General features: G+C 55.1%; 1 protein-coding gene across 1 annotated transcript in view; it reads right to left on the bottom strand.

Moving 5' to 3' along the window:
- Positions 1–14397, bottom strand: part of SEMA4B (semaphorin 4B) — a 35518-nt gene extending 21121 nt beyond the window's left edge. Inside the window, exons 1-2 of the mRNA XM_046652187.1 lie at positions 14247–14397; positions 3376–3601 (exon numbers count right to left, since the gene is read on the bottom strand). Coding sequence (XP_046508143.1) covers positions 3376–3490 — 115 coding nt within the window. The 5' untranslated portion in view covers positions 3491–3601; positions 14247–14397. The remainder of the gene's footprint in view (positions 1–3375; positions 3602–14246) is intronic.
- Between the last annotated feature and the right edge of the window lie 1582 nt (positions 14398–15979).

The following is a 15979-nucleotide window of genomic DNA, read 5'->3' as shown; positions in this document are numbered from 1 at the left end:
CATGGACGAGGGAGGCCAGTACCACCCAGGGAAAGACTGGGAAAGCGGCCTGCACCGGGGGCTTCTCAGGACAGCCGTGACCCTGGGTGCCTGCTGTGGGGTCCGAGGACAAGCAGCTGATTTGGGCCAATGTCCCGTTCTCTCAGCTCAACAGGGTTTTGCTGACTGCAGTGTGCAGGCCTAGGGATTGATTTCCAATCGGTTTAGAAACACTGTGTCCACAGCTCTCCAGCCAGGCACTTCTGGGGCGGCGGAAACGAGCGATGCCTTTTAATTGCCCAAGGGAGGGGACTCAATGAGATTTTGTCCAGCTGGGAGCTGGTGTCGTTTCTTCCCACCCGGCCAGGCTGGGAGGCACTGAGCTGCACAGCGTACCCACCTGGGCCATCGCCTCCACTCGGCACCTCTCTTGCTCCTGACCAGTGCAGTGCTGGAGCTCCAGACCGCGGCTTCCCACGCAACCCAACCAAAACTCCACACACTTCTTTGGAGCGTTCCTTTCACAGAGACAAGTAACTTCCTCTTAAGGCTTCTGCTTGTCCACCTGACCCTGGAGCCCCCTCCTGGCCACTGAGTGAGACCAGAAGTGGGACACCCCCTCCTGATGGCCCCAGTAATCTGCTGCTGATCAACAGAAACAAGGATTCTATAGGAAGGACCCAGGCGCAAACTGGACACTCCACGTCCAGGGACTTTGTCTTAAACCACGGACGTAGCCCACTGTCCCTAGGCATCCACACCCTCAGGGGGGTGGGTGGGGACTCAGTAGGGGAGGGCAGGTGACAGGAAAGGGGGCGCGTGGTCTCCTGTGAGGGAGCAGCCCTGGGGCCTCATGCCAAGCATCCACGGTCACCGCGGGCCTGCCCAGGATGGGCACACGGCCAGGAACATCTAACAAGCCCCCAGGGATGAGGCAGGAAACCACCTCAAGCCACGCTCGGAGGCTGAGCCTGTTCAGGCACCAGGGCATTCCCCTCTGGGGCTCCCAGCCCGCCGGGAGGACCTGCATGTAGATGGGAGGGGGGCAGTAGGTCTGAAGGGCCAAGAGGAAGCCCAGTGAGGCGAGCACTGCAGGGTGTGGTGCAGCTCAGCGAAGCGTGGCTATGTGCTCACAAGTCCGGGTGTCGAGGTGCTGCTGAACTATCCCGGGGCTTCAGTGGGACTGGAAAAAGGGGTCCCCTCTGGGCAGACCCAGCCTTGAGAACACAGCTTGGAGAGCAGAGGATGGACGGCATTTCAGGGCCTCTCAGTCCCTCAGCCGGGCCCCTTTGCACAGTGTGCAGGATGTGTGCTGTCCACGGCAGGACTAACAGGAGAACCCGAGTGTCTCAGTCCTTCGGGGGTTAGGATTTTAACATACGAATTTGGGGGGGACACAGACATCCAGACCACAGCACCGAGTGACCTGTGCAGGGGGTGCTGGTGTGTGACAGAGCCTGTCCCATGGCCTGGCGAGGGTCACGAACTCGTGGAAGCAGGCCGAGCCTTGCAGCCGGGTGGCTAACAACAGCCAAGTGTTTCAGCAGCTCTCACGAAACAGGTCCTCTCAGTTCCTCCTCACAGCTCCCTGGCTCTGCCTTTTAGTCACCCGATGAGAGGTCCCCATCCAGTTTCAGAGGTGGACACAAGGCCTGGTGCATTTGGCACAGCCCCGTGAGCTGGCCCAGCTTTCCCAGGGCCACATGTGGAGTCCATCGGAGCTTCTGTCCCCACTTCATCTCACCTTCTCCCAAAGCCGAGAGGGTCTAAGGGCGAAAGGCGTCGTGGCCACAACAGAAAAAGTAGCAAGGCAGCAGGTCTGGGGCCGGATACACCTGTTTATCCTCACTTAACCAGCTGGAGCACCCAAGGGGCTGAGGTCAAACTAAAACCAGCACCGCCCCCCCTCCCCCGGGGCAGAATCACCCCAGTTCTGTGCAGGATGTGCTGGAACGAGCCTGTGCTCAACACACAACAGTGATAGTTAACACTGAGCAGTGCCTATGCATCGAGCCCCGTCCTGCAGACTTTGCAAACATAACCTGATTTAATCCTCACAACCCTGAGATAGGTGCTATTATTATCTCTATTTTACAGAAGAGGAAATTGAGGCCCAGAGAGGTTAAGCAGCTTGCTCAAGGTCACCAGGCTAGCCAGTGACTGAGGCAGGATCTGAACCCAAGCCATCTTCTCAGTACTATCCCGCAATGTTTCAGGTAGGGTTACTCAGGGCCCTGAATTAATTTAAATGCGGATTCTGCCACTCTTTGCTTTTGTAAACAGAATGCTTTTAGGGGTGGGGATGCTGTAAAGAGAAGGAAGTCTGGCACAGTTTTAGTCTGCAACCTCTGATTTATATATCCTTTATTCTAATGCACACAGCGTGACAAACAAGTTAAAGGGCTGGGGAAAACAACATCTATTGAGTACCTACATACAGTGTGCAAATACTACACCCGGTTTCATGAAATCTCCAGGAGAGCCTTGTATACCTCCGACTGCACCCCTTCTACAGATGAACAAACTGCAGCACAGGGAGAAGGGACTGGCTTGCCCAGCAGTAGAAATGGGTTCAGAATCAAGGTCCCTCTGATTTCAATGAGTTGAAGAAGCAACCAGATAAAACGGGGCAAGGAGAGGGGCGAGCTGAGGGCCGGAAAGGGAGGGGTCACAGAAGCAGGTGTGCTCACCAGGCGAGGGGCCCGGCCAATGAGGACGAAACTCCCGGGTCACTCCCAGAAGGAGTCCCTCCCGGGGCCTGGGAGTCTCGGCGCCCAGAGCTGCCCTATCCATAGCCCTATCCAGTCGCTCCCAGGTGCCCGGGATCGGGGAGTCCCACCGCGTCCGGGCCGCGGACTGCGCCGGCCGCCAGAGTAAAGGGGTGGGGAGGGCGGATGGGGCGCCGGGCCCGCCGCGGCTCCCGAGTCCTGCTGCGACTTGCTAGAATACCAGAACCCCAGTGTTTACGGGACGGCGGGCACGGCCCCTCCACCCCGCGCCGCCCTCGGGGGCGGCACCGCGGCTGGCTCTGGTCAGCATCAAAGACAAGCAGATGGGCAGGCGGACCGGCGGGGAGCCAGCACCGGGGGCGTGGGGGGGGGGGGGGCTGCCACTGCGGAAAGGGCGCCCGACCAAGGGGCGAGCAGGGACGACAAACCCCCTCCCCGACCATTAAAAGAATGGAAGAAAGGGGCCCGCGGCGCCACAGCTCCCTTCTCCTCGCCCTCCCTCCCTGCAGCGCTTGGAAAGGAGGAGGGGTCCTAATGGACCCCAGCCCTCCGACAGGCTCCCTCCCGCCCTCCTTTGTCACCGCGACCTCGGCTCGAGGCGCTGTCCGGCCGCCTCCCCTCCCCTCCCCCGACCGCAGCCCGCGCCCGCGGCGTCGCCCGCACTCACCGAGCGGCAGACTGATCCGAGGCGCGAGCGCCCGCGTCAGCGGCGGCGGCGGCAGGAGCAGCAGTAGCAGCAGCAGCGCGCCCCGCGGGGCAGGCGGCCGGCTCCCCCGGCCCATCGCGGCGCCGGACTCGGACGGCGGCCTCCGCGCTCTGGCTCAGGTGGCTCAGCTGGACTCGCGCGCCGCGGCTCCGCCCCGAAGTCGCTCGGCGGGTCCCCGCCTCCGGACCTGGGGGTGGGAAGCGGGCTCACGTGGGCTGCCGCGCGCTGGCCCCGCCGCCCAGCTCGGACGGAGCTCGCCCGCGAGCGGGGAGGGAGGGGCCGAAGGAGGAAGTTGGGCGGTTCGTCCTGCCTCTCCCTGCTCCACTCCTTGCCCAACCCGCCCCTTCCCCCTTCCCCCTTCCCGCTTCCCGGGCGCTGGAGGTACGAGGGGCGCCCGCTCGGTGCACCCAGCTTGGGGCGCGCATGGAGGGGGCCAAGCCCGGGATCAGTAGCCGCCGAGGCCTCCGGGACGCGGAGGAAAGCAGACCCCCAGTACCCCGCCCCCACTTCTCAGACCCTCCCCCTGCCGCCCCGCCCCCTTCCGGCTCCTCCGCGACCCTCTAAGGCGTCTGTTTGGGAGAACGTGGGGGTGTCTCCACTGTGCGCCCGGTGAGGGTCAGGCTCGGTCTCCCGCCGCCTCCCCTGCTAACGCTCCTGGCACCCACTTGTCCATGACCAGATGAACTGGGCCGAGCTCGCGCCCACGCCGGGGCTGGGTGCTTCGAAGTCTAATTTCTGCACCGGTCAGTCCCCCTTAGGGCCTGGCCGGCGTTCCTTGCAGGCTCGGCCTTAGTCTAGGGGTCGTCCACGGCTAGAATTCTGTCCACACGAAGCCCGAACCTTGGGTAGGGGGCGTGGGGCAAGATTAGCTTAAGTGGGATAATAGGATTTCACGTACTGCCGAGGAGGTGGGACCTTCTCCACAACCTGCACGTGCCCCGGGGGAAGCGCTCCCTAAGGCTGGAGTGGAATCCTTCACCCCCAACCCCTCTAGCTCCTCACATCCTCAGGGGTGGAGCTCAGTTCTGCTGAGACCAGGGGTTTCAGAATGCAGACTGGACCCTTTAGTGGGTCCTGAAATCAATTTAGTGGAACCCTGTCAGCATTAAAAAAGAAACAGAAACAGAATAGAAAATACCAAAATGCAGTGATCATAGAAAGGATAAATAAGCTTTGGGAAACCTGTTTCCACTTTTCCTAAGTGTGCACAGGATCATAGGGAAATGTACTTCCTGTAGTTGAAGGCAAAAGGAGCTGGAAAACCTCTGCTAGTCATTTCCACGGCAGCGGGGGCAGCTTCTCTAGGAACTGGCTGCAATCACAGGAAAGTTCCTCTTCACCCCCAGCCAAAATGACCCACCACCTTTTGCTCTCATCCCACCCCTAGGGCCTGCCACATCCTCTCCCATAGGGTGGCTGTCAGGGGGTGGGCACAGTACCCACATCATCCCAGGTCTGCTCTCTTGCAGCCAAGTTTCCTCATACTCCATGATTTCTGCACCTCCACCATCCCGACACCCTCCTCTGGGCATGGCTCAGGCTAGCAGCACCCCTTTTAAACGGGCTCCCGCACTGGACACAGAATTCCACACGGGACGTGGGCAGTACCACCCACCCATAGTTCTAGCGTTGGCCAGGCCTTGGACACTTCGCTTCTATTAATGGTGTTGATCCATCTTTAGCCAATGATGCCCAAGCGTCTATCTGCAGCCAGGACGTCTGTCCTGAACTCCAAATGGGATCACACTTCTACTTGGCTGTCTTGTCTGACAGGCATCTCAAATTCAACATGTCCCAAACTAAGCTCCTGATCTCTCCCCGCTCACTCCCCAAAATGTGCTCCATCTGTGTGAGCCTCCCTCATCTCCTTTAATGGCTGGTCCATCTTAAATTGCTCAGGTTAAAAACTTGAACTCCTTTCTTTTCTCTCCCTGCTCACGTCCAATCCAGTAGCAAATCCATAATCCGACCACTCAGCACCTCCCAGTCAGCACCCTCTTCCTCCTGGTTACTGCAAGGGCCCTCTGACTGGTCTCCCTGCTCCACGCTGGCTGCCCTGCAATCTGTTCCCAACTCAGTAGCCAGAGAGAGTCAAAACAAACGTCAGGTCATGGCAGCCCTCTGCTCAGAACCCTCCAGCGGTTCCCTGTCTCACTCAGATCAGAAGCCAAAGACCTTACACTGGTCGGCAAGGCCCTCTGTTATCCTCACTCCCGGCACCACTGCATCCTCCACGGCTGCCCTCTCCCCGCCCAGGCACACCTGCAAGCACTCGGGGTTAGGACCTTGGCACGGCTCCTCCCTCTGCCTGGAGCACTCTTCCCCCAGAGCCAAATGACTGAGTCCCTTGCTGCCTTCAAACCTTTGCTTAAAGATCACCTTCTTGAAGAACCTGAACTTCGCCCAATACTCCCCTTGCCCTGAGATATTTCCTTCAAAGCACCTATGACCTTCTAACATACTTGTGATGTGCTTATTTGCTGTGGATTTGCTTTACTGTCTGAACTCCCCACCCACCCCTACACCCCCAAGAATTCAGACTGAGGAGGGCAGGGATTTTAGCTTACTTGGCTTGTTAAGGAACATATCCCAAGCCTCTGGAACCTGTCTGACACGTGACAGGCCCTCAGTAAGGACTGGCTGAGTGAATGAATGAACAAACGCAACCTAAGAGTCACGGAATACTGCTAGCTCACGTCAATTAATGACCAGAGCTACTTTCTGCTATCGACTGTGGTCTAGAAAAGATTTCTCCCAAACCTGACGTTATGCAATTCGCTTTTTCAACCTAACCACAGGACTTTGTATTGAGCTCTTTTAAATCTATTGGTTCTGGTCCAGATTTCATCCTATTGAGGTCATTTTGAATATTGATTCTATTATCATACACTTGGCAGGCTCCCTTCCCAGTTCCGAGTCATCTGTACATTTGTAAGCATTCCTTAGCCTTTATTCAAGGCGTTGATAAGAATATTGGGTGAGCAGACCTAGCACCCAGTTGTTGGTTTCTAAATGCCACTGTCCGATAAAAAGTACCAGGAGTCCTGGGGCGGGGGGGGGGGGGAGAATGAAAGGGAAAGTACAAGGTGCGGCCGGGACATTTTGTTAGGCCAGAAAACAGGAAGTGATTAAAAACTAATGGGGTCATGTCAAAAGGACATAGGGCCAGCTTGATGACCAAGGACTTGGGACGATCAAAAATGAAGTAATGGATTCTAATGCATCAAAAGAGAATAATCCATTAGTCCAAAGTGAAACTCAGAGAAACACAGAGAGAGAAAGAGAAGGGGTAGAAAGGAAGCTTTTCTTTATAGAAAAATGCTGGCTGGTAAATGTAGAAGAAATGGGAGATTTAGAACATCTAGATTCAAGCAAAGATAATCAATGGATGCTAAACCATTGGGTGGAGGATTGTCAGGAAACTACATATTAACGAGGTCTCAAAGGCGGTCCCACAGATGACTCACTAATCACCAAAGGGAAAACGTATTTCTAAGGGGGAGCTCTGGCGGCCCCCATCTTAAGCAAGTGGTCAAAAGCAGCATCACCAGTTCTGGGACCACCTGACATCGTTTACCTCCTGATAGGACGCAATAAGAAATACACAAACATCATCAGCCCTGGTAGCATTCTTATCAGAAGTGTCTGACCCAGATCTGATAATGAGGACACAACCAGAGACATCCAGCATTCTACAAGACAACAAGCCCGGACTCTTCAAAAAGGTCAATCTGGTGAAAGGCAAAAAAAGCCAGGGGAATTATTTTAGGTTAAGAAACTAAAAAGACAAGATAATCAAATGCAATATACGAACCTTGATTGAATCCAGGAAAAAAAAGCAACTAGGAAAATTGTAACATGCACTGTGTATTAGATGACATTATGGCATTATTGTTCATTTTGTTAGGTGTGATAACTGTATTACGGTCTCAGGAGAATGTCATTGTCCTTCAGAGATGCCTGCTGAGGGCTGCAGAGGTGAGGGGTCATGACATCTGCAACTTACTTTCAAATGATTCAGCAAAAACAAATGTGTGTGTATTAGAAAGAGTGTGGGTGCGACTGTGGCAAAATTTTAACAACTGGTTAATATAGAAAAGTTAGGGGTGTTTTTGCATCAGTGTTTTGAAAATTTATGGGGGAACAAATTGAGTGAGTCAGGGCCAAAAACAGAGCCCGATGCCACTAGAGACTTCCCTCAGGGTTGAAACTGATCAGTCTCCTTTGCAGGCTGAACAGCTGGCTGAGCGTCCTAACTGCGTGCGCTATTTGGCTCACATTTCTCCCTATCATCCGTAAGAATATTATGAAAAAAAATTACAAGGAATCTTGTTGAAATCAAGGTGCTAGCTGCAGCGTTTCCTTCTGTCTGCTGCTTGCTGCTCTTGCTTAGAACAGGCCTGATGAGTGGCATGTGCTCAGCTAGTATCTGTGGAGGGCCTGCACCTCCATGGCAGGAAGGCTGGCTGGCCCTAGCATCTTGGCAACACACGGGTTGTCTGACTGCTGTGCTCCTCCCTAAGGAGAGGAGGCAGGGGCTGGTGCAGCCTCGCTTGGTGGTTAATTATATCCTGCTCACGGCTGCTCAAATGCTTCAGGTACGTCTTAATGCCAATTGGGTGGCAAGTCCCTTGAAGACAGTGATAGGTCTTTCTATGGAACCCCCACTGCCTGGCATGGCACCCCAGTAGGAACTCCACAGGGCTGACAAAACGAGGGACCCAACTGTTGGCCTGGAAAAAAGCTCTTCGATCCACACCCCCAGCACAGCACGGCGGCCCTTGTGGGCTCCACTCTCTTCCGTTCTGTGCTCATTTGTTCTCCCCTGACTGGAGAAAACAGGACGACTGACAGAGAAAAACCTCATTTGAGCTGACTGCCTGTGGGCTCAAGAGTGGTTCCCAAGCCAACGCTGTGTGTCCCACTCCCTTCTGCCACTCTTGGACGTAGGCAAGGCTTTCTTGGCCAGAACATCGGTGTTTATAGAGAGCTCAGGGGGCGGCTTGGAAAGAGAGTATAAAAAGAGACAAGAGAAGAGCAGCGCTTCCTCCATGCCCCCAGCCAGCAAGATGAAGTCATCATCAAGCCAGGCCCCCTCTCCCCATCCATACTCACGCAGTCCCGGCCCTTCCTCCCATCCTCAGCCGCCTCCCTCTGAGGTTCTCTCGCTCATGCACACAGACACACATACACACAGACACAGACACAGACACACACACACACACGAAGGACAAAGATGCAACCAGGAGAGGCAAAATGTGCATAGGGAGACCCACAAAGAGGCCAGAGCCAACTTCCCTCTGGTGAGAGATGTCAGACTAGGGGTCACATGGCCCGTTGGCAGACAAGGAAACTTTAGGGATGACGAGAATATTCTGTCTCTTGGTCTGGGTGTCGGTTTCCCAAGTGTATACAAATGTTAAACTGTTTCGAGCTGTACACTTAAGATTTGTGCATTTTCCTGTAGATCAATTTATACCTTATACCTGTTATCATGAGGGGGGAAAAAAGCAGAGGCCAAAATGTTAAAAAAAAAAAAAAAAACTCACCTGTAGGGTCAAGTGGAAGAAGAAATAAATGAAAAGAGCTACAGAAGAGGGAGAGGATGACGAGAAACAAGAAAGGCTCTAAGAGAAAGAGAAAATAAAGGGAAGCATGACTAAAAATGCAGAGCAAATGAACACATGTGCCTGCTGCCTCTCGAACTTGCTCTTCTCAAGGAAGGTGGCGGTGAACGCAGGCGCGGGGCAGTGCGGGCAGTGGAATGCTCCATCCGGGCCACGGACGGCCTCTTGAGCAATCAATACTCATTAATCATCTATAGGTCCGGCCCCTGCCCAGGTCCAGGCCGGCTGGCCATGCCCTTGGGCATGCATGGCTCCTGCCAGGTGGCCCCCAGCCTGGCTGCCTGCTCTCATTCCCCCCCCGCCCGGGGGGACCTGGCTCCCTGACTCCCACAATTCTACTCGGGGAGTCGCTGCTTTGTTTGCTGGCTGTAGGGGAGGGGCCTCCTGCCAAGCCCAGCGGAGCTTGAACCCGAAGGTCCCGCCACCCCCTCCTGGAGTAGCACCCAAGCTCCTCCCCTTCCCGGGTTCTGGCTGGCAGGTTGCCCAGCAAGGCCTCACAGACACGCACTGGCTGCAACCCAGCTCCCCAGGCCTTGGCCCCCTGCCACCACCCCTCGTAGCCCTGAGCCCTCCTCTCATGCCAACCTGCAGCTGCAGCTCCCCACCCTGTCCTGGCTGGGCACGCTGCTGGTGTCTCCTCCAGGGGCTGGGCAGCAGCTCAGCTGCAGCATCAATACATTTTGATGAGGAAGCCACACCAGCTGGCACACCCTGTGTGTGCTTTTAAATCAGCCAATGACTTCCAGATCCTGGGGGCTGGGAGCTTTTTTGGGGGCAGTGCCCTCTGCAGCAGAGGGCACTCACAGAGCTGGCACGAACACTGCCTTCAAATCTTACAGGCAGCTTTGAACCAGGGTCTGCCAATAAATGTCAACGGTCTCATCTCTGTTCCCCAAACTCTCTTCCCCTCCGTGGGTCCCTTGTGTTTCTCGGTCCGGGAAGTGGCAGGGTCCAGCGGTCAGGCACACCAGTTCTTCTGTCAGAAGAGGAATCTCAGGCCTATCCATTATTTTGTGGACTGTGAGCGAGCCACACCGTCTCTCGCAACCTCAGCTTCCTCGTCCGTGAGATGGGAAGACCAACGGTGCTTCCTGGGGCCGTTAGGAGAACTGACGAGAGGGGGCGTAGAAAGTGACGGGCAGCGCTGGTATGTAGTGACGCTCCATGGACAAAACCACGCTTGTTATGTTCTCACTTCACCTCCCCTGGCTGAAAGCTGCCGTGACCTCAATAACTTAACCATCTTAGGTACCTGACCCTGAGGACCCCCTTCTGGGCTCTTCGCTCAGGTTAAGCTGCCTCCTGAAAACCAAGTGCTGAGGCTGCAACTCTCACAAGGAGAAGGAACCGGCCTGCCCAGCCCAGGCCCCGGGTGCGCCCGCTGTGGCGGAAAGCCCGCCACCCGCCCCAGTGCCACCCCCGCTGGGGCCTGTTGGGGCTTGAGCTGGCCGCTCCCTGGGAGGTGATCCCCCTGCCCCACAGGGCTGTGGTGTAACCAGCAGGGCTCAGCCTCTCCCCGCCCCGACACGGTAGAACATGAAGATGCCACTGTCACTCCCCTGCCCCAACACAAGTTTAGGAGGGGCTGTCTGCCTGTGCCTGCAGGCCTGCTCACCTAGGGGCCTAGAGGGCATGGGTAACTGGCCTGGCTGATGCTTGGCACCTGTCACCCCAGAGGCACACAATGACTGCTCAGCGACTCTTTCCTCTGAAACCACCGCAGCCACTCACAGGTGGCAGGTAGATGTTCCAGCCAGGTGAGGGTGGGGAGCAAGAAGTGTGACAGTCTAAGAGAGAGTTCTGGTTTCCAGTTTGGCTCATCAGACCTGAAGGCCCTCCATTCCAAGACCCCAAGAAATCGGGGACTCTGTCTCTCCATTTGCCACCAAGTTCTTCCTCCTTGAATCCCACTCGGAGCCCCAGACCCCTGGCCATTGCCCCATGAAGGGAGAAAGGCCTGGGCCGGTGCCCTTCCTCCACCCCAAGCAACTAACTTTCCTTTCCAGAGGCCCAAGGCTCTCCTTTCCCAAAGAGGAGGGGCTCTCTGACCCCTGTAGTTCCCCAGTCACCTCAGGTCACCTGGTGGCTGCCACTCTTTTCCCCAGACGGAGAGCCTTGCTCTTGAATCCAGCACTGTCCACAGAGAGTGGGGGGAGACAGGTGAGCCCATCCGGGTGGTGGGGGAGGGGCAGGGGGGGTTCCACTGACTTCTTGCAGCTCCAAAGACTGCACTGTCACTCTGCTTTGTCAGGGTAGAGGGCGGAATGCACTACCTGTGGCTGTATGCCCACTTGCCATCCTAAAGCAATGACATCAGGAGACAATACTTGCAGAAAGCTGGTGTGTGGGTGGCACCAAAGATCCACGCTTGGATGAGGATTTTGCACATCAGCCACCCAGGTCTGCGACTCCTATGCCTCCTGGCAGCACTGTCTATGCACTGGGAGTGAGTGTCGGGCTGGAGGATGCCATCAGGTTTTGACCCACTGGAGCCTGACCCACCCAGCTGCATGGCGTGTCTACAGCTTCTCCACCTTGTGGTTTCCACAGGGACCCCACAAACCCCTTGAAAGGCAGCAGACCCACCTCGCTCCTCCTAGACGCTTCTGTGAATGCTGTCTTAGTTCTTTCATTAGAGCCTGTGAGTAGCAGAGCAGAGCAGGGAGCCCCGTAACCCCCAGGGTGGGCTTCAGGGAGCTGTGAACCCCAAGAATGATATGCCATTTCTGATGAGAGGGATCAGAGCTTTCATCTGATTTCAAAAAGACTGCCCCCACCCCACCCCCAAAAAAGGTGCAGAACCATTTCTTTGACGTATGCTAATCTGCAACCATGGGGAACTTTCAAAATTAGCCTTTATCAGGTAAAAAGAAATTATACCTCATTTTGGGGTAGTTATGTAAACTTGACATAAATTATTTGGCAAACTATTCCACCTAAAGCAAAGCTGACATTTATGAGGCTAACATTTATCGGGCACTTACTCTAAGTGAGGCACCGTGCTGAGCTCTTTACAGTCAATCATTCGCTTACTTCTCACAACAGAGCTCGATAGGAATTACTGTATTCCCACTTCATAGATGAGAAACTGCAGCACAGAGAGCTTCAAGGACTTGCTAAGGTCACGCCGGTGGTGAGTCAGGGCTAGGACCAGAACCTGGATCCGACTCCAGAGCCCACAGAGGCATCTCGAGTTAGAATTTCACCCAGGGTTTGTCTATAGCCATCCTCCTCTTGACAGTATCAGCTGCTTCCATTTCCTCTCCCCTTCCATCCTTTCTCCTCCCCCTTCTTTCCCTTCCTCTCTCCCTTCCTCTTCCCCTTCTCCTCTCCTTTCTCCTTCCCTCCCTCCCTCCCTTCTCCCCTTCCTTCCTTCCTTCTTTTATTCACTCAACAAATCTTTCTTGTGCACTCGCTGCTTGTTAGCATTGCTGAAATTGAAGGTCACTGACACAGTGGTTGCTGCCTTCACAGAGCTCACAGTTCATCAGGATTCCTAAAACTCTTCTTTCCAGAGAATACCCATCCTAGTCCACATTTCTCTAGACACTTGCACTCACTCATTCCTTTGTCTCCAGCACCAACCTGGCAGAGCTCCAGAAGTGCTCCCAGATGGCACAGGCTAGAATCGGGCCGTTTTCACCTAATTTCTGGAGTTGCTCCTCTGGGCTCCCTCTGCACCCAGCTCAGATTTCCATTAAGGCACTCGCTGTGCTGTAGTGAAATACTCATGTACACATCACAGCCCTCTTTTCCCGTCTACAAGGACCAGGCCTGCCTAACCCAGGTTTTTCATCTCCAGCCCGAGTGCAGAGCCTGCAGGCCCCCAGTAAATGTTTACTAAATGAATGCATGAGTTTTCTGCTCTAGATGACTGTCTCAAATCATTTCCCAATGATTCATTCAAGTGTTCCTTCCTGGATTTCTTTCCTGCCTTCCTCTTATCCTTTTCAAAGGAAAAGGCGCCTCACTGGTATGGGAAGTCCCACTTCCTTGCTTTAGGGCAGCCAAAGGGTTTCTTGCTCAGACAGTCTCAACAGATTTACTGGCTTCAAAAGAGATGGTATTTAGGAGAGCTGCTGAATGCTGGGCTCCTGGGGATTTATCGGGCAATCCTGTCAGACACTACACTAAAGCAAGGGCCCCAAGGCATGGGACCCACACACCAGGGAGGCAGGCTCTTTCCGTTCTCCCCAAGGCTTCAGCCTTCATCCTCCATCTTTAGTTCACCTGTTGCCAATGTCCCCATCTTTAGATCACGTGTCACCAAAAGTTTAAGCCCCAGTTGCAAGGAGACATATCCCAGATTTCCCTAAGCTTCACTAAGAATAATCAGCAAAGGAAACAGCCATGGCCTGGAGGTCAGGGGACTAGGTTCAAATCCTGACCCTCCCGCCAACTCACTGTGTCATCTCGGGAAGTAATTTAACCTCTCTGGGTCCAGTTTCTCCTATGAAAACGAGGGGGTGGGGCCAGGTGGATTTCTAAACCTCTTCCAGTTCTAAAGCATCTATGGAAAAACAAAAAATGTTTTTCAATTCTGAGCTTCCCTGTCCCTCCGGCATTCGACCCTTACGAGAATCTTGTGACTCATAAGTCAAATGACATACACCACAGGTGCGGAAATGTGAACAGAGGTTGACGACCTTCCTCAGGTGACCCTGGGCTCCTGAGTCCTTTGGCCAGACCGCAATGGCTCCAGAGAGGCCACTAGAGCAGCCTCATTTCCAGTCCCGAAGGTCCTTTCCCTGCTAACCCTGGCATCCGCCCTGTCAGTTAGAGAGAAGAAGCCATGACAAAGAGCCGAACTCAAAGGTCACGACCATGACCATTCTGAGGAGGGGCCCAGGACTTTCCCAAATTCCAAATGATTTCCCTCCCGAGCAAGGATTCCCGCCTCTCGGTTCCAGGTTCGGGAGTTGGGGCTGCTGCAGAACACAGCCAAAAGGATTCGGAGTAGGGCCCCGGGTTGCCATGGGAACGTGGGCCCAGCCTCCTGCGCTGCCATGGCAACAGGCTCCCCCGTGGCGGGCGCCGGTGCCCATCAGAGCTCGCAGGTGGCGCCCTCTCGGGAGCCAGCCCGGCAGGAGGCGGGGGTGGGGTGGGGCGGGGGTGGGGTGGGGACGCGGGCTGCCCCCTTGGCCCCGCCCTGGTCCGCCTCTTCCCCCGGCCGCGTCTCCCGCCCGCCCTGCCCCCCGCGCCTACCTGAGAGTGTCACGGCCCACGCGCGACCACTGCCCACAGCAGGGCCACCTCTGCGGCACGGCCTGTCTTCCCGGAGCGTCCAGAGGCTCGTCCCGGCTGTCGGGCCTGCCCGACGCCCTCCCTGGGGACCCAGAGTGTCCCCGCGAACACCCTCGGTCCGGCGCGACGTCCCCGGAAATGCGGGGCTGCGGCCAAGCCCCGCCCCGCCCCGCCCCGCCCGCGGTTAAGGGATTGTCCCGAGGCGCGCTCGCGCCACTACCATCCGCCCCCAGCGTTGACGGCCGTCTAGACTCGCTGCTCTGCCCGCTCCCCGCGTCGGGACCTGCCACCACGACGGCTCTACGGCCCCTGGAGGCTGCGGGGACTGTGAGGCTGTGCCCTGCCAGACCTCAGGAAGCTCGGCCTCGCCTGCCCTGGGCCCCGCAGGGGACAGTCTCTCTAACTGGAGTCCAGCCGGCCTGGGCTGGGGTCCTAGATCTACTACCACCTAACTGGCTGTGTTACCTAGGACAAGCTCCTTAGCCTCTCTGAGCCTCGAGTTCTTCACCTGCAAAGTGGGCATCAGAATCTTAGGGACCTCACAGGGTCGTGGTGAGAAATGAATCATGCAGGCACACACCTGGCGCACGGTCAGCTCCCTAATGGAAGTATTGTTTACAGTAGGAGGCAAGTGAGAGCCGGCGCAGAGCCGCCCTCCAGAAGCCACCCACGTCTCCGTCTGCGCTCACAGCGCTCCTGAACCCGCAAAGGACCGCCCTGGGAGAGGGAGACGAATCCCGGGCATCTGCGGGCGGGCTGAGAGACATGGTTATAAATATCTAGCATTTACCCAGTGACCTTGGCTCGTCCCCTCCGGTCCTTGCGCCCCGGCTCTCCTATCTTCCAGGAAAGCAAAAGCTCTCAGGGCAGTTCCTGAAACAGCCAGTTCCGGGCGTGTCGGGTTGAGCTGGCCAGAGCTGGCGGGTCAAGGGGCTGGAGAAAGCAGAGGCCCAGCGTCAGCCGCTTCCCGGGCTGGGCTTAAGTGCATGCTGTTCTCCTACTGCAGAGCTGGAAGGGGCCTGCCGACTCCCCCGGATAGAGCTCCCCCATGAAACGAAAAAAGTGGCTATTCACTACAAAAGTGAATACATATTTACTAGAAAAAAGAAAACAACAACAAAAAAATGTAAAATAGCACCCATAATTTCACCTTACCCAGAGACCACCAGTGTCAATATTCTCTAAAACTTTTTTTTTGAGATGTAATTTACAGGTAGTAAAGTGCATAAATCTTAAGCCCATGGATGTTAATACTTTGGTAAATATCCTCCTGTCTCTTCTATGCATAGTTACACATTTATATCTTTTAGAAACAGGATTAGTTGGTACACACTCTTTTGTAACTTTTCCTTAGGACAGGAATAGATCACAGACTTTTTTCCATAACATTAAAAATTCTTTCATACCTTCATTTTTTAATGTGTTCTATCATATGAAAGTAGCATACATTTTTCACTAGGTCTCTACTATTGGACATTTAACTTGTTTTTAATTGTTCCTTATCATAAGTAATGTCCAGATGAGCACCCTTATCAATAAACTTCCTCAGTTATTTCTTTTTGTTCCTTGTATTCTTTTTTTTTTTTTTTTTTGCAGAGGAAGATTCGCATGAGCTAACATCTGTGCCCATCTTCCTCTATTTTGTATGTGGGACACCGCCGCAGCATGTCCACTAGCCCACAAGAGGTATAGGT

This window comes from Equus quagga, chromosome 2 (assembly GCF_021613505.1).
Source record: "Equus quagga isolate Etosha38 chromosome 2, UCLA_HA_Equagga_1.0, whole genome shotgun sequence".
Taxonomy (NCBI): Eukaryota; Metazoa; Chordata; class Mammalia; order Perissodactyla; family Equidae; genus Equus; species Equus quagga.
The sequence above is the reverse complement of the archived record's forward strand: the minus strand, read 5'-3'. Positions and strand labels throughout refer to the sequence as shown.